General features: G+C 33.4%; 5 protein-coding genes and 1 long non-coding RNA gene across 12 annotated transcripts in view; 2 read left to right on the plus strand and 4 right to left on the minus strand.

Moving 5' to 3' along the window:
- LOC107367295 (tachykinin-like peptides receptor 86C) overlaps window positions 1–992 on the plus strand; it is a 32,767-nt gene extending 31,775 nt beyond the window's left edge. The window contains exon 4 of the mRNA XM_015934988.3: window positions 143–992. Within this exon, the coding sequence (XP_015790474.2) occupies window positions 143–692 (550 nt within the window). The 3' untranslated portion in view covers window positions 693–992. The remainder of the gene's footprint in view (window positions 1–142) is intronic.
- A 67-nt stretch (window positions 993–1,059) lies between these two features.
- LOC107367296 (uncharacterized) lies at window positions 1,060–7,098 on the minus strand. Of its 7 annotated transcripts, none has more exons than XM_089268865.1 (6): window positions 6,955–7,098; window positions 6,645–6,716; window positions 6,185–6,582; window positions 5,651–5,786; window positions 3,607–3,964; window positions 1,060–1,738 (listed from the first exon to the last, which is right to left on the minus strand). In XM_089268865.1, the coding sequence occupies exons 4-6, from the start codon at window positions 5,766–5,768 to the stop codon at window positions 1,375–1,377; spliced, it is 840 nt and encodes a 279-aa protein (XP_089124991.1). In that variant the 5' UTR covers window positions 5,769–5,786; window positions 6,185–6,582; window positions 6,645–6,716; window positions 6,955–7,098; the 3' UTR covers window positions 1,060–1,374. The 7 variants fall into 7 exon arrangements, with proteins under 7 accessions (XP_089124991.1, XP_089124922.1, XP_015790475.2 ...); XM_089268796.1 differs by having other exon boundaries at window positions 5,651–6,084; XM_015934989.3 differs by having other exon boundaries at window positions 1,060–1,741; window positions 5,651–6,084.
- On the plus strand, window positions 6,687–7,693 carry LOC107367297 (uncharacterized). The gene is made up of 2 exons (XR_001569859.2): window positions 6,687–6,896; window positions 6,995–7,693. It is a non-coding gene; the product is annotated as an uncharacterized LOC107367297 (long non-coding RNA).
- Window positions 7,694–11,940: 4,247 nt separating this feature from the next.
- LOC149094467 (conserved oligomeric Golgi complex subunit 8-like) lies at window positions 11,941–14,494 on the minus strand. Its single transcript, XM_089268997.1, has 7 exons — window positions 14,228–14,494; window positions 13,977–14,170; window positions 13,787–13,890; window positions 13,533–13,707; window positions 13,300–13,461; window positions 12,421–13,199; window positions 11,941–12,300 (listed from the first exon to the last, which is right to left on the minus strand). Exons 1-7 carry the CDS (start codon window positions 14,271–14,273, stop codon window positions 12,048–12,050), a joined length of 1,713 nt encoding a protein of 570 aa, XP_089125123.1. The 5' UTR covers window positions 14,274–14,494; the 3' UTR covers window positions 11,941–12,047.
- Window positions 14,495–16,166: 1,672 nt separating this feature from the next.
- Window positions 16,167–17,169, minus strand: LOC149094468 (MOB-like protein phocein). The gene has a single exon (XM_089269024.1). The coding sequence runs from the start codon at window positions 17,158–17,160 to the stop codon at window positions 16,576–16,578; it is 585 nt and encodes a 194-aa protein (XP_089125150.1). The 5' UTR covers window positions 17,161–17,169; the 3' UTR covers window positions 16,167–16,575.
- A 1,203-nt stretch (window positions 17,170–18,372) lies between these two features.
- On the minus strand, window positions 18,373–19,638 carry LOC149094469 (histone H3, embryonic-like). The gene has a single exon (XM_089266348.1). It carries the CDS (start codon window positions 19,584–19,586, stop codon window positions 19,128–19,130), a length of 459 nt encoding a protein of 152 aa, XP_089122474.1. The 5' UTR covers window positions 19,587–19,638; the 3' UTR covers window positions 18,373–19,127.
- Window positions 19,639–23,041: the final 3,403 nt, after the last annotated feature.

Below are 23,041 nucleotides of genomic sequence, written 5' to 3' on the forward strand. Positions count from 1 at the left end.
ATAACGGCTAATTTGTTCACATATTGTGTTGATATTTTTAGATTGAATTCAGTTTAAAAATAATTTTGAACTTTAAAATCAATTGAATAATTGGTGTAATAAATTTTAATTGTTTGTTTCCATTTTTCTCGCCATTTTCCAGGTTCAGGAGTTACTTTGCGTCCATTTTTTGCTTCTTTTCCCGGAATCGTTTGAAAAAACAATTGAGTTACAATGTGAAAACTGATTTATCCTCAAATGGTTTCCAACATGGTACAACTCATTACCGTCGCACACCCGTCCAATCATCCAATCAAATTGAGCTTCACCAACGTAACAATTTAGACGATCCAGATTATCCAACCTGTAATAATCCAATTAAAGGTTATCCTGAGACAAAGTTAAACCTTAATCCAAGTAAACAGTCAAATGGCTATTTATTACAGCAATCAAGTGACTCGACATCACCTTTAATATTAAACAATGTTTTTAGAGGAGTGTTAATAAATGGAAACACCATTAATGGTGATAATAGTGATAACAATAACAGTACTTTCAATGGACAAAATAATGGCCATGCTAATGGTAATTCATTGACCAACAGCCAATCAATTGTTCACAATAATAATAACAATAATAATCACAATAATCAAAACGATTCCAAGTCTAATCATGGTGCTAATTGTGAATGTAATAGACTCTTATCTTGTTAATTGTATGAAACCTTTTCCAAAAGTGATTCGAGTGATTCCACTTTTGAAAAACGTTTCATTAATGCGGCCCATTGGAATGGTAAACAACATTGTCTACAATTGGAAGGGAATTTACAAATTACTTTTTCTCTCTTTTCTAATTCCAGCAATCAATTTACATGTGAAAATCAAATGTTAATGTTAAATATAAATGTATAATTTTTGACTCCGCTAAATTTGATTTGATTGTATATTGTTATGTAAAAATCAAAAAATGGATTTGAATAAAAAACACAAAAAATTGATCTTTTTTGAAAGCAATTCTGGTCACTTTTGCTCAATGTTGTCATTCACAAAATATTAATGGACCATTCAAAGGCATTTGAGATCGTTTCACAATATAATTTAATCCATGAATTGAATTGAAAATATATTCAGATAGAAAAATAGATCAACAATGGTTGATCAATGACTAAACGCTGGTTCCATTAATCAAAAAAGCTTGAAAAGCTGTGAACAAAAGACAAATTGACTACAATCACATATTTTTAAAGTGTGATTAAATTATAATTAAAATGATTGGCATTATTAATCGATATTAATAAAAGTGTTTAGGAAAAAGGGTTTCCTAGAAAAATTGGGTTAATGGTTGTTGATGAATAATGATGACTATGGATGGATGCCTTAATGAATGGCTTCAAGATCATTTGGCTATCCTGATAACCTCCGTTTTATCACTAAAAGTCACTATTGATTTCCTTCGATTCTCGGCACCAAGATCAGGCGCTAGCGAATCCTTTTTATCCTCTGGTTCTTCAACTTCGGGAATGATTGAGGCTCTTCTAGAGGCTTCCGATTCCTGGTAACCTGCATTTTCAATGCCTGCTTCAAGAGCTTTCAATGGATCATCTTTCACTGGAATCACTTCGATTCGACTTTGCTTCAAAGACGACTTTCGTGGCATCAAAAGACCATCCGGTGGTGAAAAGATTGGCCTGGTTATGGTACCATTGGCAATGTCAGCCGCCACACTCGATGCCTTTCGAGGTATGATTAAGTTTTGATCACTGCTGGGTAAAAAAAGGGAAAACAAGAAAAGCAATTAATTTCCAGTTCAGTCAATGTATCATTAATTGTGTAAACCTTGTGAGTTTATTTGGATAACAATGAAGTTAAACGATTAAAATGATAATTTAAAGTCAACTCAGTTATTCAGTTTTGTTCAATTGTCAACTTGAACTCAATCAAATTTAGAAAAATAATCTTCCTGAACCTGAAAATTGAATTCAACTGTTAATACATTTATTGGTGGAAATGGAAAAACCATTTAAACCAGAAATGCTTGAAACAATTATTTACTTCGATAGACGCAATGAAATATTCATCAATCTAAAAGGATTTGAGTTTAAATTTTCCAATGAAATTAATTTAAAATTAACCTTTCACTTATTTATACATTTAAATGGTTTACATTCAATAATTGATCAATTTTTGTGTGCAATTACATCTTATTAAAGTTAAAATTAACCCAAACTGGTCTCTTTGGGATTGAATTGCAAAAAAAGCATCTTTTCCTGGTTAACATCAAGATTGATCAAATTTTAATTTCAAAATTGATTAATTGGATATTCAATTGTTTGTAATTAAGTCGAGATAAATCTGTTGAATATTTACGATGTTAGACAGCAATTGAATTATTATTCATGGAAATTAATGTCCTTCTGAAAATCAGAATCATTGATTATTAATCTGTATCCTGAGCAACACATAAAAAGTGACTTTACTATTTAACCAGTGACTGGTTTAAGTGAATTCATGTTGCTCATTAAACATGTTAATTATGCTAAGTGACATTTATCATCCATTGATTAACTTGACACTTTTGTGTAAATTAAAACTAAATTGTTGATAAAAATTACATTATTCATTGATCGACTGAACAGCAATAAATATCCATTTTTTTGGTGCAAAAAGCCTGAAAGTCTGAATGTTTTCAACAAATCTTTTTCAATATTTAGGTTTACATTTCTTTTGATCACAATTATCAATGTTAAGTCAATGGGAATAAAACAATTGTACAAACAAAGCAAATATTGATTGATTTCATTGACGGTTGATTTGCAATTCAGTTGATTGCGAGTGTAAAGAGTACTTGAAAATTCAATTATCATCAAGACTGAAAGAGTTGAACTGAAAGTTTCTTGGTGACATTTGATTGTGGAAGAATATGAATTTAATTAAATAAATTACATCAGATTTCATAAACAACCATTAAGAGCAAATAAAACCTGTTGAACAAATGCACTTTCATTGAATCACATTACACATCTGTGCAAGTTAATGATTCATTTTTTTGTCAATTTTTTTCATTCTATTTTCATGTAATGAATAAAAGATCATTTTTTGTATCAAACTAATTCTGATTCTCCTGACTAACTGATTCAGAATGAAATGCAAAAAAACAACTTTGAATGAACAAAGGTTGCCTTTTAATGAGTTTAAAATTGTCATTGTAATGTTTTAAAATCATCGATAAACTACTTTTAATATTCAATTGAATCTCTTCAGAGTCAGGATGAGTGACATCATGAAACAGACTGAGAAAACGAAATGTTTGAAAGAAAAGGAAAACGAGACAGAAAATGAAATTCTTCAAAAAGATTTCGATTTACATTCAAAACATTTGATGAATTTGAGATTTCAAGTTCAGTATAATAGGTGAATGGCTATTTCCATGTTTTCAAGCTGCTTTTAGTTTGTTATTATCATGATTTTTTCAGGAGAAAACCTAAATCTTGAATCTTCTGAAGAAATGTCAAGAATTAATCTTTTTTTTTGTCAGAGTCAATTGATTTGTTTAGAAAAAATGTTTTTTGGGTTTCATTGTTACTAAATTGATATCATTTTGCAAGATAATCTCCTTGTGATGACTTACCCTGATTCTGATTGATGGCTATTTGAATAGGAATCGTCGTCTGGAATTTTAACCTTCCTCAAAATTAACGACAATGGCTTTTTACGACGCAAAATGATTAGGGAAACTGAAAGAGCTGTTAACAAAATTAAACAAAAACTGGCCAAAACAGAGACCACAACAGTACAATGGCCAACATAATTACAGTGCAGGTCATTCAATTCAATCTCCAATATCATACAATTGGGTCCAACCAGCAGATTGCCAGTCTTTACTTGAGTCGCCAAAATGGTTACCCGATAAACTTTGGGCCTTAAATTGATTATCGGTTTAAATACAACTCGATCATTTTTCAAGTCAAACGAGTCCACATCAAAATCTGGAGGAAACAAAAAGGTCAATAAAAAAGCAAGTTAATCATAAATAATCTCAATGGTTAATCAAGTTGACTAAGCTTGAGGAGAGCATAAAAGACTTGGAATTGAAACTCATTAAACATGAGTTGTTCAAGGTAATTAGTAACTGTGATAAATGTTAATTAACATTGGGATATCACCATTATTATGGTAACAATTATCAATAATAAGATTGTCTCTTCATTTCGCTTCTCAATTTCATTTGTTATTAATATCAATGAAGATCACAAGGAATCACAATTATTGGTAAAAACCTTGATTACATTTAATTGAACAGTAATTACTAATTAGATTGCGAGTAAATAGTTGCCATTTCAAGGGATAATTGTAACTATTTTTACCAACATACATAAATTGTGTTGATCAATTGTTCATTAATTGTTGATGCACTTATTTGCTATCAAAATTATTCCGTCAGTTTATTCATTTTTTAAATATTGAAGTGACATTTTTAATTATCTCACTATTGGCTGCATTGCCATTAAGGTTGTGTTTTATTAATTTTTTGGCTTCAAATTAATTAACCAATTGTTTAGTGAATCAATCATAATAATGGTGCAAGGTGAGGTTCAAGTGAACAGAATCAAAGTTTAATGATTGATGATCAAGTTCAACAATTTTCAGTTCAACTGTATTATGTTTACGCTTCCATGGATTCAGTTTTTCATTTGGATGTTTGGTTAACTAAATAATTGGTTAACAAAATTGAATTAATTATTGACAAATCATTTCTTCCTAAAGGTAAATAAAGTGACAATTTAAACAATATGACAATTGTGAACAATTCAATGTTTAACTGATTCTCTCATGTAATTGTACTGATTTATTATGTACATTTTGTTTGACAGAAGACAATTTAACCAATTGCTATTTCTTGCTTTTTAACGTTATTAATGATTGTTGGGAGATTGATTTGAAAGACAAAACAAAAAAATTTGGAAACTAAAACCTAAATTGTCTACTAAAAACAAGTAACAATCAAGAAGATCATGTGAAATGGTTAAAATGATGGGATAAGCATAATGTTAATTGTAATCAATTTCACCCGAAAAAAAGAGAGGAATAAATTGTCTGGTTTTGGTTATGTTGTTCTGGTTCACAATCAAGTTGTTGATGATGTTAACAGGGTTTTGGTTAGGTTTTCAATGGTCATTAGATGTTTGCTTAATGGTAAGTTAATTGTTGCAACTCATAATGATCATAATTTATGGTAATTATTGTTTCATTTTGGGTTCTTAATTGTCAATCTTTATTGTTAACAAATGTTTTTGCAAGGTTTGTACTTGAGGTTTCCTTGTTTACTTGAACATGCAAAACTAATGCTTGCATTTAATCAAAGTGAATGAAAATCAATTTATTATTTAGATCAATTGTTAATATTTAGATGGAATAATCTCAATTGTTTACTTTTTAATTTGGTTTATGGTGTTATGACTGGTGTTAATAATTGTGATTACTTTAAATTGATTTGTTTTTTCTCTTTTTGGGTTCACTCTTTTTTTCTGGTAAATGGCATTTGAAAATGGGTTTTCAATGAATATCAATTGTTTTGCAGGATTTAAAGTTGATTATGGCGTTAATTTACACAGGCCTTTCATCAACAATGTCACTATTAATAGCTAGATGGTTAAATTACTTGATTAGCTCACCTATTAAACTGAAATTAGTCTGATAACCTGTTGTTGGAACTTCAATTTGATAATAAATATCATCTCTTTTGGTTGTTGAGCAAAAAGTAAGTCTATTGATGAAGGGAACACAATTCATGTCATCTGTTTCCGTACACTGAATCACAGTTGGTAAAATAATTAACCAAATTAACGTTAAATATGATGTTAAATAGGATGTTAGTGAAGATTTTACTTTAAATAATGGTAAAGGTAATGATGAAGATGGTGTAAATGATGATGAAGGTGGAGGTAATGGTAAAGGTGATGATGATGACGATGACTTGTGTGGAATCGAGTTAATCCAAATTGATAATGAGATCGTCATCATGTTAATTAATTGCCTTTAATTCCCTTGTGTACAATTAAAGGCATCCGCACAATGATGGATTAACGATGGATATTTTTGTTTCACTCTAATAACAATCAAGGTGAGCCAATAGAACCAAATTAACATGGAAAGATTTAGGTGAAAGAACTAGTAGTAGTAACAACAAAAGGTAAAAACAGAATTACCTGGGATAAAACCAAGAGATCAAAGAAACGGTTTCACTGAAATACACTTAATTAATCCAATAGATAACGATAATCTTTTGCCTGTGTTACATATTTCAATGGTGATTAACCAAAGTTGATGTTGATAAAGTGTAGGTATTTTGCACTGGAATAAAGACGATGATTGTTTTGATTATTAAAGATTGAAGATGGATTTAATGAAGAGCCGATACTGTGATGATAAAACAACGATAGCTTGTAAACCCGAAAAATCAAAAGGCCAAGTAGGTAACAATTTATACGTTTTAATCTTTGGCAATTAAATTTGTTGAAAGGTAAAAATAAGCAACTTTAATCCAGAACGATGTTAACCATTATGATGAATAATTTACCATGGCCAACGATTATCATTGGTTAAACTGTAAAACCGTTTGAAAGGGTAAATTTGATTTTCTGTAGACATGGCAACAGGTTAACTCACAGTTTAAAACAAAATCTGGTTTTCTGGTCTTTCAACTTTTTAACCGTAATAGCAATTCAACTTGTCGGTAATCTAAATAGTTAAATACATTTACAACAAAAGCGTATAATTAATTAAGTGAAGTGTTTCAATTTTTAAAATCATCATTTTTAAACAAATTATAATTGGTTGTGGTGAAAATAAGTTAAATAAAGACATTAACAAGAGACCGGTTGTTATGTAAAAGTCAGCAACAAAAATGGAGGTAAATGAGTAAGTAGGGTTAAAACAAACAAAAGCTTGTTCCAAGGAAAAAGAATGTATTTCTTACCTGATTTAGATTGTTTTTCATCTCTTATTCTGTAAACCAGGAATTCTAATGGTTAACTAATTAACAACTGAGTTGATCATCATCATCAATAACAACAGAATCATCATCTATACCACCGACAACATGATCCAAATCATCTAAAGCAACACTTTTACCACCATAATCATCATTAAGTGTATATTTTAATCGGTAATGGTTCACTTGGCGTAACAAGATCTGTGTATCAGCATTTTCATGTTTCCAGTTGCCTATTGGTGTAGCTATTTTTTTGTTGGTGAATATCGTCTGATTGAATTCAAGTTAACTGAATAATTGTAGACCAAGGAACAAATACAAAGGAAAACTAGATAAAATGATAAATTGGATTAGAGTTTGTATTTACAAGTCACTTTTCATTGAAAATTAATGGAAATGAGCAGCTACAGTGAAAGTTAATCAACAGAAACTAACGATCATTAAGGCAAAGTAAGACAAATTGTGATATGAAAATTTTCCCTTTTTGTCTCTCTCCCTCTCTCTCTTCCTTCTCTTTCTTGTCATCCTGTTCTTCTCTCTCTCACTTTTCTCTCTGTCTACCGATTCCTCTCTTTTCTTCCTCTGTCTATCTGTCATAAATGTGAATAATGTTCATGATTTGATAAAGCTTCAATTTATAAATCTTAATCTCGTTGCTTCTTCTTCCACAATCAGCTTCTTATTATCCTCATCTACAGCATCAATTAAAGTCTCATCAACATCACTCTTATGCATTTATTTTCTCACTCATTTGTCAGTAAAAAGCTATTTAAACACAGAAACTGATAAACTTCATTGGTTGTTTCTTGATCAGCTTACACCTATTTTAATCGCAGCATTAAACCTCTATTCAAATCCAAACGCACCTTTTGTCATTAAGATTACAACTATTAACATCTTGAAGCTGCTTCATTGTTTTCAACGCAAGATTATCTCACTTGTTGACTGAAAAGTTAACTATCGATGACTTATCCAAAACTGAACAAAAAATAATGTTTACCATTGATATCAACTGTAGACGCAATGAAACAACCCAATACATTGTCAAGTCATTTGCCATCAACTAACGTTACCCAACTCAACCAAAATTTAACCCAAACCAGTAAACTTGCAGTTTAAATTTCAGTAGATACACACACCTAATCTGATTTAAATTAGGATAAAACTTTGTTATTTCCCTTGAAAATTAATTTCCTCCGTTAAATAGTCAATTCTAGATTTAGTTGATTACCAATGACCTAGGATATGATGTTGACTCTCTTAGGTTTATCCAAGTTGATGAAAGATGAACAGCAAACAATCATCAAATTGATTGTTTTGTTTTGTCTTTTCACAATGTCATTACCCAAAAGGCCTTTGAACTCTTTCAGTCTAATTTATCCTTCAACAGGATAAATCAGTTGTTCAATTCAATTGATAGATAACAACCAATGGTAAACAATTAACATAAGAATCAAATCGGCATTATTTTCCTGTTTATGTGTTTTGTTTTTACCAATCAATTTCCTCTCATTTGTTCAACTGTACAAATCAAAAACATTTTAAACCAACAATTTACTCCCAATTCGTCGCCTATTTTTATCCAAATTGTCCAAATCATTTGTAACTCTCATTGATTACCCAGCAAGACATACAAATCATTATGTCTTGACCAATCAACACACCATTTTCAGGTATATTAATAACTGGTAATCTCATTGTAAGGTCAAACTTGAAGCAAATTTGATCATTCTGGTGGTAATTTTATCCTGATTATTGACTTAATGGACTTTTCATTCAATTACTAAATGTTAATCAATACAATGTTGATTAGAGCGATGAGAAAACCCAAATTACATCAAAGTTACAAGTAAATGAACCAGAAATAGTTGAGGCAAAAATTTTTCTGGTTAATATTGATTCCAACATTGAATTCAAACCTAAAAAAAGCTCTTCTGTTTACCTCAAGATGGCAAATTATTTAATTGTTGATTAAATATTTTCCTGGTTTCTAAGTGAATTTGAATTTCTAAATAATCTGGTTTACCCATTTGGGTGACAATTATAACCATTTGTATAAGTCTACAGTTAATTTGATGCTGATTATTATATTTGTTGATTAAATTAAAACTGTTAGCTCTCTGATCTTTCCTGACAATCCATTAAAATTAATAAATTGTCGTCACACCAAAAGACAGTAAACACCCGATTCTGGTTCAATGTAACCCCAAAATGATTATCATTGTTGTTCTTTTTTACATTCTCAAACAATTAAACATTGAAATCGTTGACATTGACAGCAAATGCTTCATTACCAACATTAAACAACGCAAAATTAAAATAAAAATTGAAATAACTATTCACGCAATTGTTGTCATTAACCAGTTGATTGACTGGTAAAACAATTGGCTCAAATTAAATGGCAAAAAAATGGTTAAAGATCAGCGTTATTTAATCAACTTTCATATTAACCTGAGCATGAAGTTAAGATTGTTGATAACAATATTATCACCATGGACAAGTCACCATTGATTATTATCAATAAATCATAATTTCATAATTTTACTATTTACCGTGCAAAAGTGAATCAAGAGTTAAGGAATAAAATACAAATAATATTTACCCTTTACATGATAAATCATTTTTATTCAAGGTTCAACATTTACTGTGAGCTTCATTAATTCATTTTCATGGTAAGTTAGTTTACAAATAATTTGATAATTTTCCTGCATAAACTCTGGTCTCATTATCAGACATTGATTCTTGATTAAACACAAGTTTCGGTCATTTCGTGTTGGATTCATTTTGCTTGTCATCCAGCTGAACATATTGAGTCATTCAACTATTTTCAGGGGACATTTTTGTTCATCAGAATCGTACCTTAACTGGAGCATCAATACGTTAACCTCAAGCTTTGATTGGAATTTAATTTCATCAAAAAAACTGCCATTGACTTGTTAATTAACGCAAACATCTTTGTATTCAGTTGAACCCGTTTTCTGTAACAATGATTTCCATTGATTCCAATCAAGATTTGATTGATTCTGGAAAGGTTATAGTTTAGGTTTAATTATTGATTGATGATAACAATTTATTATTGATGCAGAAGATGAGGAAATGATTGTAAACAATAATCTATGGAGCGATTAATGAAAGTGATTGTTTGCCGTTGTTTATTGTATAGTCCTTGGAAATCATTAATTGATTCATTGAAGCCTACAAAGGAGGATGTCAAAATGAATAGGGAAAAGTGCCCAAATGCAGAACACTTTCAAACTAATTTTTCTTATGTATTTTTTTATGCTGAGTTCAATAATATAAATAATTTTTTTGTCAGAGTTACCGTTCGAAAGATATATACGAAAAAAACAAAGGAATTTAAGGATAGAGGAACGTAAAAGATTCATGAATAAGAGTTAGAATTATGTTATCTAGATTTGTTTTTTATATAATTCAGTGTTCTTGATCATATATTTGTAATAAAAAACTAGAAAAAATGGTGCAAAATACCCAAACATTTAAAAGTTAGATGATTCGCATTTCGACATTTGTTTTAACCATGTTCCAGGTAGGGACGCACCATGATATTCATATAATAGTTATAATCAGCTATGCTGATTTCATATTTAAAATAAAAAAGTCGAAAAAATGGTGCAAAATAAGTCAAAGGTGAGGTAAACTATTTCGAGTTTGTTCGGGTCGATTTCTGTCCATGTTCCAGGTAGAGACGCACCATGATATTCATATTATAGACATAATCAGCTATGCTGATTTCATATTTAAAATAAAAGTGACAAAAAAATGGTGCAAAATAAGTCAAAAAAGACTAGAACTGTTTCAAATTTTTGTTGTCGATGTTTAACTCATTTTGCACCATTTTTTTGTCATTTTTATTTTAAATATGAAATCAGCATAGCTGATTATGTCTATAATATGAATATCATGGTGCGTCCCTACCTGGAACATGGACAGAAATCGACCCGAACAAACTCGTAATAGTTTTTCTTACCTTTGACTTATTTTGCACCATTTTTTTGTCTTTATTATTTTAAATATGAAATCAGCATAGCTGATTATGTCTAAAATGTGAATATCATTGTGCGTCCCTACCTGGAACATGGTTAAAACAAATGTCGAAATGCGAATGATCTAACTTTTAAATGTTTGGGTATTTTGCACCATTTTTTCTAGTTTTTTATTACAAATATATGATCAAGAACACTGAATTATATAAAAAACAAATCTAGATAACATAATTCTAACTCTTATTCATGAATCTTTTACGTTCCTCTATCCTTAAATTCCTTTGTTTTTTTCGTATATATCTTTCGAACGGTAACTCTGACAAAAAAATTATTTATATTATTGAACTCAGCATAAAAAAATACATAAGAAAAATTAGTTTGAAAGTGATCTGAAAATAGGCAACTTCTGACGTCCTCCTTGATTGGTTAAATTTCAATCATCTTTTTTTTCAGCATAATCAGTCGATTGTTTGGTTCTGGCTTAAGATCAATTCAGATCTTGGGTTTTGAAAGATATTTTGTGATTTAATAATTAGTTACTGTCAATGGTAAATAAATTGATGTTTACACTTGATACATGAGAATAAAAAACAATTCATTTCTTCTGGAATCAGTCTAATGGCGGAATTGTTAATCAGTCTGAGATTTGAATCGTTTTATCCAATAATTATGAGTGAAATACATTAATAATTGGTTGTTGGTAATCAAGAGGCTGCAAGTTGTCTTCATTTGTTAAATTGGATTGCTAAATCACAAGGTAGTCAAATGTATTCACAAGTTGATTTTATTGTTGGTATACGGCAAGTGATACCAAGTTGATAAAAATTTGTAACAGTCAATAATAAAGATAATTGGTAATAATTGTGAGAAATAAAATTGTCTTTTACCGATATAATTACTACTGTTAGTATTATCAGTAGATTATGGGCTGGAAATCGAAATTAATTTATCTTGGTGACTTTACTGATTTTGTTGATTAGCAAACATTTATTCAATAAATAGTGAATGGCGTCGAGTAAAGGCATCTATCGATTTGAATACAGGTCAGTTTTGGCAAAACAAATCATTGCTTATTTAAACCAAGAGATGATCAATTAGTTCCTTTATTGCGTCGACATCCAAGTCTGAAATGGAAACATCTTTTCGTGTTTTTCTCAATCGATTAAATTCAAGAACAGAAAGTCCAAGACTTTTAGCTAACTGCTGGACCGGTACCAAAGCGGTTAAACACTTTTGAATGTGAGGCACCAAATGATGGACGTAAACTTGAACCATTTTTTTGAGAAGATCAGCTTCTGGGTTTGTATTGCTTGATGTTGATTCAGTTCTGAAAATGATGTTTAAGAAAAAGGTTTGATTAATCAATCAGAAAAATGAGAATTATCATAAAAGTATGAAAAATGTCTTGAGTTTAATGAGAAAAATCTCAAATATGTTTTAGACTTACTTGTGATAATTGATTAGGATTCGCGTTGATCTGATCAAAGATTGATTCAATATATCTCTAAATTTTGCGATTATAGACAGTGGAATCAATTTTCTGGCTTGATTAAAAGCTTCAAGAAGATCATTGCAAAGATTGGCTAAAGGAGGAAAGGTGAGAATCACGGATGGCGGCTCGTAATCAGTTTTGGATTCTGAAGTTAACGTTTCGGATGCTGAAGATAGTGATGAGATGGCAGGAGATGACGACGAGCTAGTCATTAAATTAACCGAAGATAGAGAAAAGTTTTCCAAATTTGCTTCAAATTTATCTATAGCTGTTTCAACTGATTGAGTAAATTTTGTCAGAATAACCCGCTGGAAAATTAGAGAAATATCTGGTCTACAATCTGCTCCTATTCGGTTCATCGAAAGGCCAAAATAAAAACAAGGGTCGAATAAATTTTCAATTGGATAGAGTGAAGAATATTCAGCTGCTAGACATTTATCTAATGTATCTTGGAGTTGACTAAGAAACAAGTCAATCTTGTTGGATATCCAGCTTGTTAATATTGTTGTATCACCGAAATCACGGTGATCAGAGTCATTCGAGGTTTCTTGACCTGAGATTTGTTTAGAAGATGATGAGAGCGAAACAATATCATCGTCCGCAAATAAAGCTCTATATTGTGTAACTGTATTAAATAAGTTGATCCGATATATTTCTATTAATTTTCCCATGTACGCAAGAGGATTCGTGACTGTCACTTCTTTAACCAGATTTTTTAACCAAGCATCTCGAGCCTTATTAAAAAAAACAAGAGATTATTATAGATTAGATGATAATTGTATTACTCTAGCTGAATATATTGTCAATTTAGAGAAATGGAATTGAATAGCTTACATAGAGAAATTTTATCCTCAACTCAGTTTCATCATAAACATTGATACGTCTTAAATAACCAATAATTTTGAGGGCAACAGGCAATTGTATGTCCCCATATAACTCTTTGAGCAGCTGGTTAATCATCAATTCCTTGCACTGGGACAACTCGTTTGATATTGTCTAATTACAAAAGAAAAAAAGAGACATTAAGAAATGTTCAGGTCTTTGGATAATAACTTGAAATTTTTTACCTGAATCAGAGGAGCATCTTTACCGTGGAGTCGGTCAATTCGTTGAATGTACGAGTATAATTGTAAAGCCTCATCGTAGTAACCTTTCCGCACACAAGAATCCATTAATTGGGGTATTTCAAGGAACCCTAACAGCTGATTATGTTTGGATAACATTAAAGATGCTTGCCTCCATCTTGAAACGGTATGGAATCACAAGACAATGTATTAAGGGATTAATCAATAGATATAACAACTTAAAAGGCATTTTTTACCTTTTAGTAATGTCTTTGGCTTCATCAGAGAATCCTGAAAGCTTTCTTTGGAAGAATGGTATTTTATCAATAAATTTGTCTAATTTATCTTCAATTCCTAGAACCTGGATGAATAAAACGAGATTAAAACTAAATAAATTACAAATCGAGATGAGATGAGAAGCATTTAAACAGATGATTGCCTGTTTACCTCTTGTTTGACGTCTTTGCCGAGCTTATGAGCTTCCAAGAAACACGGATAATTTTTGAAAGCTTCATCCTTCATAGCATCTTCTAGCCGACATTTTTCATCCAATAATCGAGCCGGTTCCCTGGCTAAACTATGAATACCAATCGAGCATAACTTGTCAATATAGTCCTCTGAGAGATCAGGATCAATACACTCTGAAAAGGTAACAAGCATTAATTAGCTGTATAAGCTAAAGAATCATAAGTACTTACCATCTTCTTTAAAGATAAACTTGAGAACATCATGTTTAGCATCCATTTTCTTAATGAGAAGGAAAAGCAACCACTAAAGGTAAAAAAAAACTTGTTGGCTTGTAATCTTAGAAAACAGATTAAGCTAAATATAAGGTTTAATTAGATCAATATAGGACAAATCCAGGGATTCAGGATTTATCATGATTTGATTGCTTCATTAGAAGATGTTAATCATTGATTGAAATTAAATAGACACGTTAAGATGAATATTGTTCATTGAATAGAGTTAGATTCACTAATCAACAGCTGGCTGTGTTGTGTCAATCTCATTGGATAATAAGTGTTTACATTCGTTACTATGGATATTGAATGCGCTTTCCGTTTGAGTCTCACATGTTACATTTGCTATTTTTTGTGACAATTAACCTTTGAATGTCAACTAATTTGAAGCATTTGTTCTGTTAAATTATTATTTTGTACTAACGTGTTCAACAATTTCTCGATTTGGATCGATGTCCTATCGCTAGTGCTATTTTGCTGTTCAATTTTTTCTTATAATTGAATTCTGATCAAAATCAACATTTTCAATTTACATCAGTTTTCTTCTACTATTTCTAGGTAATTTAATTGCTTGATATTCCAAATTTCTTTCATCAACAACTTGGTAGCATGGATATAGACGATAAAGATTTAGCTGAAGCTAGTGATGACTCCTCATCTGGACCTGAAGAAATTGAAAACAAAGACGCAAAGGAAGTGGCCGTTACTTCCATTAAAGCTGAATTTGCTAGTCAACGATCATTGAAAGAAAAGGCTAAAAAAATGAGACGTCAGATCGAAATTAGAAATATTGAGCAAAAGAAAACTAAAGAAGCAAAGAAAAAAGCTGAAGATGATTCTTCTCCTCCTAAGCCTGAAAACAGCGATGTAGATGATAAAGCTGATGTTTCTCTTGAAGTTGAGAAAACAAATTCAGAAAAGCCTAAAAAGAGCATAAAACCTAAGAAAAATAAGACAAAGTCTGCTAAAAATCTTGGGAATAATAATGATAAATGTGATTCAACGACTGGTAACAGCCAAGCTGACTTAAAGAGTGATTCAGTTGATAAGGATGGACCAAAAAAGCTTACCGGTAGTGCCAGGAAGAGAGAAAGATTCAACAAAGCTTCCCGTTTGGGAAAAGTAATGAAGAATAAGCTAGTCAAAAGTTCTGTTATTAAAACAGAAAAAAATACTCGTCCCTCTAAAAAATTTAACCGAAAAACAAAAAACCCAAAGAGTGAAGTTGTTAAAGCCAATAATTCCACTGGAAAGGCTCATGGACAGAAACGCAAATTGAAAGAAACAAGCAAAGATATGCCGAAGAACAAATCAATGAAGAAAGCTACAGTTAAGACAGAAAGGACAAATTAAAAGATCTGAACCCTGGTCAAATTCATGAATATCATTACGTAAAATGAGATATCTTTCTGACTTGGAGTCACAAAAATTAAAATTGAATCAGCATAATGCTGAAATTTAAAAAAATTTCAACTCGCAATCAAAATACAAAAGTCTTGAGAACCTCAAGCACGCTAACCAATAACGATAACAGAAACTAAAATGTGAAATAATTATAAATTTTTATTGATATTTTGTTAAACCCTTATTTTGAAATTGTAAAATAAATTTGTTACAAATATTTTCTCAACAATCATAACTCATTTCAATGATTGATTCCGTAACAACTGTGTGTGATCTGTTCAGTGTTCAACTGATTGGAGCTAATTTTATTGCAATTTTTAATAGTTTTGTTTCTTGTCAAAGTAAGTTCGTAATAAAAAAATCACGAATACAGTAAAAATATCTGAAGCTGAATTCAAGGGTTTTTAAAATCTTTTAATAAATAAATTTTCTGAATTAGATCATATTAACAAATTTTGAGAATCAAACATTAAGTTGAGGAAAATCTAACGCATAACATTATCTCACTACTTTTAATCAATGATACTTATTGAGATTATAATCGTAGCAATAAATTAAAGAATCATTTACGAAATAATAATTTATAAAATAATTTTCAGTGAAAATGAGTTCGTTTTGGGTTTTGTAGATTTTTTTAAATAAAGAAACGTCAGTTAGGTGTTGAAGCCAGAATATGCCGATTGGAGTTGTACTGACTAATAAACAACAATAATTTATCAAAGAAATAATTCGATTTTTATAGAACTAGACTGTTGTCTATAACTCTAACTCTAATGTTTTGGAACCAAAGCAAAATGAATTTGTTTTCGTTGTGTATTTATTCAAATTATTGACTAATTGATACTGATAATGGCAACTGAACCAGCAAAACCAATCATCTAAAAATCAGCACCATTGTGAGATCAGGCTTCACTTTCTTCAGTAGCTGTTGCAGTTTCCGATTCGGGTTTAAGTATTGGAACAATCAAATGTTCCTTTGACATCAAATTATATTTAGTAACGAATATGGTGAATCTTTTACATAAATGGCTGCTATTTTCAAACTCATCAAATATTGAGCGATGGTGGAAATATGCATGACCAAAGATTCGATAGACTCGTCGACATACAGAGCCTAATTTACTGACAGAAGATTCTTTCATTGTTACTCTTGATGGAAAATATTTTGTATTGTTTAAAAGACAAGAAGCTCCATCCAGAGTGTGTCTTGTATAATCAATAGCAGGACATTCTTTTGGTGTTTTGTGAGCTGCACACAAAAATATCCATTGTTCTGTAGCTGTCATTTGAACACATGCACTAGGAAGACATTCCGTTTGTAATTTGACTGCTAGTTTATTCAAATCCATACAAAATTGGCGAAGATGCTCATATTTCCAGGTACCTTCATCTTGACCCTCCGGTGGCTTGAGTATCTCATCTATAAATCTAGGATCCCTTTTAATTGATTGTTGAATCAATTGTTGAACAGCAAGTGTTGAGTCCATATCTTCAAAAGATTTTTTTTATACAGTAGTCATTAGACTTAAGGGTAAGAGTAAGGTTTTACGGACTAAGGCGGGACTTAAAAATCACACACTTTCGCTAACCAATGGTAAAATTAATAATGAATGTTTTTTATCTGAAATTAATGATTAACCAGAATTTTCTCATCTCCTCTTTCAGTATTCATGGATTTGCTGTAATATTAGTAATTGTCTGAGCGAAGCGAAGACATATGAGGTGAATTCGCGTTTTTTCGTGGAACGATAACTCAAGAATAATAATCCCGATTTTTATGCAATCTTCAGAATAGGTTCCTATAGGGGTCGAAATTTACTGTATAGTTTTTGGAAAAGATTGACCCAGTCCCAAAATTTGGGGATATTTTATATCAATAGAGGGCGCCATTATCACATTTCTGCACAAATTGAAACAAATGGGCAAAAACGGGTAAAAATTAATTTCTTTCAAAAGCGATCGAAGTCTCAACTTTGACTACAATCTGAGATATTATTTAATAGCTCTAATGTACTAAATTTTTTACTGTTACAAACCTACCAAGGCTCAACACTTTTCTCGAATGCCCGAGTTTTTTACCTGCACTCTTTTTTAAATAAAAACGTCTTTCGACAGCATCAACACAAATAAAATTAAAAATATTTGAAATTGCATATCAAAAGCTCAGACTACACTGTTTGCAGTAGATCTAGTTAACAATTAGTTCAATCATGATTATACCTAAGATTAACCTTAGACTTAATTTTAAAAGATTGACCTGATTGGATCTCAATTTAAATGTCCAATGTTGCCCCTCCTTAGTCCGTAAAACCTTACTCTTACCGACTTAAGTTAACAAAATAGTGCCAGAGTTAAGTTAATTTTCAGGTGTCGCCATCTCGGTAAAAATTAGTTTTCAGAGAAACTAGACAATAGAGAAATGGACAAAACTAAATTCGATCTTAAAGGTACTTTTATTTCTTGTTAGATGGCGACTATGAAAAAAATATCGACTTTTGTTAACTTAAGTCTAATGACTACTGTATTTTTTATTATGCATTTCGTAATATGCAGAATAGCCCTGTTTTTCTTTAACAATGTTACAAATTAATTAAGATGTTAATTAAAAATGTAGCGAAAAAAAGCAGAGCTGTAAATTGAAACGATAAACATTTACTGCTATATTATTGTATTTTAGATGGAAATGAAACAACAAATAATAATGACAGATTATGATGTAATTTGTATTTAAAAAATTTGATACAAGACGATATTATCTATCGTTTGGATTACAACATGTTGACTTACAAAACGTGAGTGTTATCTAAAAATCAATGTAATGAAAATCTATCGATCAATTAAAAAGGCCTAAAGTTACTTTGCCGATCATCTGTGATTACAATCCAAATGTTCAATGCTATCTTTCATTCGACAATGTTGTTAAATTAGTTTGTCCAAGTCGACTTGTTAAATTAGATGGATAAATTAAGGATAAGTTAAGGTTCTATAATGATTGCTTCAAATCCTTATAAATTGTCTTGAAGTATCACGTTTAGTGGAGTCTTCTGACTTGTCCGATACATAACTCTCGGATAGAAAAAATTTGATTGAAGAAAACTCTGCATTTAATGGCCGAGATTCATTCATTTTTGATATAGGAGAAGTAGCTAGAGCAAGTCTAGTGAAGTTGTAGACCATGATGGTGAATGGAGAAACAGAAGGCATAGTGAAGATTTGATTAGGGATTGAAAACTTGACCATTTTGTTGAAAATAGCTGTTTAAGCGGTGGTACTATTAATTGATCGATGGATTGGAGTTTTGCGAGTAACTGATAGTCTTTTTGGCATTTGAAAAATAAGTCTTGGAAGTCAATTCGATGGTTGAGATCAGAAAAGATACCCCTCAGTTTGTTGTGTGAATATGAAAATGAAACAAAACTTTACAGAAATCCCTTGTACAACAAATTATCGTCGTTTAGCCGATTTGTTCACCTCTAATGCGCAGTGCTAATTGCATGTCCCTAGCCATGATGGTTATTCTTTTAGCATGAATTGCACAAAGCTGTGTGTCCTCAAAAAGACGGACAAGATAGGCCTCTGCAGCTTCTTGAAGAGCACTGAGAGCAGCTGATTGAAATTTGAGTTCCTCGTATTCAAAATGATGAGCAATTTCAAGAACCAAACGCTGGAATGGTAGTCTGGGCACCAATAACTCTGTACGCTTTTGGTATCGTCGGATTTTTCTTAAAGCAACTGTGCCAGGTCGATATCGATGTCTCCTTTTTACACCAGTATCCGCTGCTTCAGCAGGTGCGAGGCCTTTACCGGAGCCTTTGCCCCTTTTAGTTTCAAATTTACGTTTCAAATCTTTCCATGGAGTAACTGATTTACGAGCCTTTTGAGGAGGCTTCATTTGCTGTTTGGTTCGCGCCATGGTTATAGACTACCAAAAAGGTTGTTGGCTCGGTCCGAGGAAATAGTACAGGGAAAAGTCTGTATGGATAGCTATTTCTTTTTGTAGTATTTCCAATTTTGCTTGCGTACGATTTTTCTGCCCAAGAGTCTCAAATGTTCCAGGTTCGTGGAATTTGAAACTACGTTTTCCTCTAACTGTGGATTTGGTTTCAACCCGCGGATCGTAAAATTTACAGTACACTTCTTGGGTAGTTAATAGTTGGGTTAATTTTTTGTTTTTTTGAGCTCTAATATTTGCTTTTAATTTGGGCATACGATGAGTCAGTGTAACTTCTTTACCAGTAATATCAACAGTTCGGCCTTCATGGTCCAGAATTAAACGTGCAGGCTTTGAAACGGTTTTGTATTGACAGACAATAGTTACGAAGCCTCAATCAATAGTGATAAACCTCTGGAAGAAAAATATGAAGGTATCACACACCTTATAGAACATCCTATGCAAATCGCTCGTCCTCTCTCTCGCTCGTCCCCTCTCTCGCTCGTCCTCTCTCTTGCTCGTCCTCTCTCTCTGGACGAGCTATCCCACCAGAAAACTATCCCATCATTCAATTTCAGGTATATCATCTTCCTTATTTTCTTTCTTTGGTACAATGGCACTTAATAAAGCGAGTCGTGCAGCAGATGAAATTCCAGTTCTTATAGCAGTTTACGCTATTTCTTTTTGTAGTATTTCCAATTTTGCTTGCGTACGATTTTTCTGCCCAAGAGTCTCAAATGTTCCAGGTTCGTGGAATTTGAAACTACGTTTTCCTCTAACTGTGGATTTGGTTTCAACCCGCGGATCGTAAAATTTACAGTACACTTCTTGGGTAGTTAATAGTTGGGTTAATTTTTTGTTTTTTTGAGCTCTAATATTTGCTTTTAATTTGGGCATACGATGAGTCAGTGTAACTTCTTTACCAGTAATATCAACAGTTCGGCCTTCATGGTCCAGAATTAAACGTGCAGGCTTTGAAACGGTTTTGTATTGACAGACAATAGTTACGAAGCCTCAATCAATAGTGATAAACCTCTGGAAGAAAAATATGAAGGTATCACACACCTTATAGAACATCCTATGCAAATCGCTCGTCCTCTCTCTCGCTCGTCCTCTCTCTCGCTCGTCCTCTCTTTCGCTCGTCCTCTCTCTCTTTCTCGTCCTCTCTCTCTTTCTCGTCCTCTCTCTAGCTCTTCCTCTCTCTCTTTCTCGTCCTCTCTCTCCCACAGTTAGAGGAAAACGTAGTTTCAAATTCCACAAACCTGGAACATTCCTCTCTCTCGCTCGTCCTCTCTCTCTCGCTCGTCCTCTCTCTCTCGCTCGTCCTCTCTCTCTTTCTCGTCCTCTCTCTCTTTCTCGTCCTCTCTCTCTTTCTCGTCCTCTCTCTCTTTCTCGTCCTCTCTCTCTTTCTCGTCCTCTCTCTCTTTCTCGTCCTCTCTCTCTTTCTCGTCCTCTCTCTTGCTCGTCCTCTCTATCTGGACGAGCTATCCCACCAGAAAACTATCCCATCATTCAATTTCAGGTATATCATCTCGCTCGTCCTCTCTCTCGCTCGTCCTCTCTCTCTTTCTCGTCCTCTCTCTCTTTCTCGTCCTCTCTCTCTTTCTCGTCCTCTCTCTCTTTCTCGTCCTCTCTCTCTTTCTCGTCCTCTCTCTCTTTCTCGTCCTCTCTCTCTTTCTCGTCCTCTCTCTCTTTCTCGTCCTCTCTCTCTTTCTCGTCCTCTCTCTCTTTCTCGTCCTCTCTCTCTTTCTCGTCCTCTCTCTCTTTCTCGTCCTCTCTCTCTTTCTCGTCCTCTCTCTCTTTCTCGTCCTCTCTCTCTTTCTCGTCCTCTCTCTCTTTCTCGTCCTCTCTCTCTTTCTCGTCCTCTCTCTCTTTCTCGTCCTCTCTCTCTTTCTCGTCCTCTCTCTCTTTCTCGTCCTCTCTCTCTTTCTCGTCCTCTCTCTCTTTCTCGTCCTCTCTCTCTTTCTCGTCCTCTCTCTCTTTCTCGTCCTCTCTCTCTTTCTCGTCCTCTCTCTCTCTTTCTCGTCCTCTCTCTCTTTCTCGTCCTCTCTCTCTTTCTCGTCCTCTCTCTCTTTCTCGTCCTCTCTCTCTTTCTCGTCCTCTCTCTCTTTCTCGTCCTCTCTCTCTTTCTCGTCCTCTCTCTCTTTCTCGTCCTCTCTCTCTTTCTCGTCCTCTCTCTCTTTCTCGTCCTCTCTCTCTTTCTCGTCCTCTCTCTCTTTCTCGTCCTCTCTCTCTTTCTCGTCCTCTCTCTTGCTCGTCCTCTCTCTCTTTCTCGTCCTCTCTCTTGCTCGTCCTCTCTCTCTGGACGAGCTATCCCACCAGAAAACTATCCCATCATTCAATTTCAGGTATATCATCTTCCTTATTTTCTTTCTTTAGTACAATGGCACTTAATAAAGTGAGTCGTGCAGCAGATGAAATTCCAGTTCTTATAGCAGTTTACGCTTAAGAAAAATATGAAGGTATCACACACCTTATAGAACATCCTATGCAAATCGCTCGTCCTCTCTCTCGCTCGTCCTCTCTCTCGCTCGTCCTCTCTCTCGCTCGTCCACTCTCTCGCTCGTCCTCTCTCTCGCTCGTCCTCTCTCTCGCTCGTCCTCTCTCTCGCTCGTCCTCTCTCTCGCTCGTCCTCTCTCTCGCTCGTCCTCTCTCTCGCTCGTCCTCTCTCTCGCTCGTCCTCTCTCTCGCTCGTCCTCTCTCTCGCTCGTCCTCTCTCTCGCTCGTCCTCTCTCTCGCTCGTCCTCTCTCTCGCTCGTCCTCTCTCTCGCTCGTCCTCTCTCTTTCTCGTCCTCTCTTTCTTTCTCGTCCTCTCTCTCGCTCGTCCTCTCTCTCTTTGTCGTCCTCTCTCTCTTTCTCGTCCTCTCTTTCTTTCTCGTCCTCTCTCTCTTTCTCGTCCTCTCTCTCTTTCTCGTCCTCTCTCTTGCTCGTCCTCTCTCTCTGGACGAGCTATCCCACCAGAAAACTATCCCATCATTCAATTTCAGGTATATCATCTCGCTCGTCCTCTCTCTCGCTCGTCCTCTCTCTCGCTCGTCCTCTCTCTCTTTCTCGTCCTCTCTCTCTCTTTCTCGTCCTCTCTCTCTTTCTCGTCCTCTCTCTCTTTCTCGTCCTCTCTCTCTTTCTCGTCCTCTCTCTCTTTCTCGTCCTCTCTCTCTTTCTCGTCCTCTCTCTCTTTCTCGTCCTCTCTCTCTTTCTCGTCCTCTCTCTCTCTTTCTCGTCCTCTCTCTCTTTCTCGTCCTCTCTCTCTTTCTCGTCCTCTCTCTCTTTCTCGTCCTCTCTCTCTTTCTCGTCCTCTCTCTCTTTCTCGTCCTCTCTCTCTTTCTCGTCCTCTCTCTCTTTCTCGTCCTCTCTCTCTTTCTCGTCCTCTCTCTCTTTCTCGTCCTCTCTCTCTTTCTCGTCCTCTCTCTCTTTCTCGTCCTCTCTCTCTTTCTCGT

Source organism: Tetranychus urticae, chromosome 1 (genome assembly GCF_039701765.1).
Source record: "Tetranychus urticae isolate SD_2017Ah chromosome 1, NJAU_TeUrti_SD_1.0, whole genome shotgun sequence".
Lineage (NCBI taxonomy): Eukaryota > Metazoa > Arthropoda > Arachnida > Trombidiformes > Tetranychidae > Tetranychus > Tetranychus urticae.

Excerpts from the sequence above, each read along its gene's own strand:
- LOC149094467 (XM_089268997.1), bottom strand. The coding sequence starts at position 14,273 with ATGGATGCTAAACATGATGTTCTCAAGTTTATCTTTAAAGAAGATG. Across the intron at positions 14,171-14,227 it reads GTTTATCTTTAAAGAAGATG|AGTGTATTGATCCTGATCTC; the intron begins GTAAGTACTTAT and ends TTACCTTTTCAG. Across the intron at positions 13,708-13,786 it reads GCCAAAGACATTACTAAAAG|ATGGAGGCAAGCATCTTTAA; the intron begins GTAAAAAATGCC and ends TACCGTTTCAAG.
- LOC107367296 (XM_015934989.3), bottom strand. The coding sequence starts at position 5,999 with ATGATGACGATCTCATTATCAATTTGGATTAACTCGATTCCACACAAG. Across the intron at positions 3,965-5,650 it reads GACTAATTTCAGTTTAATAG|ATTTTGATGTGGACTCGTTT; the intron begins GTGAGCTAATCA and ends TGTTTCCTCCAG. Across the intron at positions 1,742-3,606 it reads AGCCATCAATCAGAATCAGG|CAGTGATCAAAACTTAATCA; the intron begins GTAAGTCATCAC and ends TTTTTTACCCAG.
- LOC149094469 (XM_089266348.1), bottom strand. The coding sequence starts at position 19,586 with ATGGCGCGAACCAAACAGCAAATGAAGCCTCCTCAAAAGGCTCGTAAA.
- LOC149094468 (XM_089269024.1), bottom strand. The coding sequence starts at position 17,160 with ATGGACTCAACACTTGCTGTTCAACAATTGATTCAACAATCAATTAAA.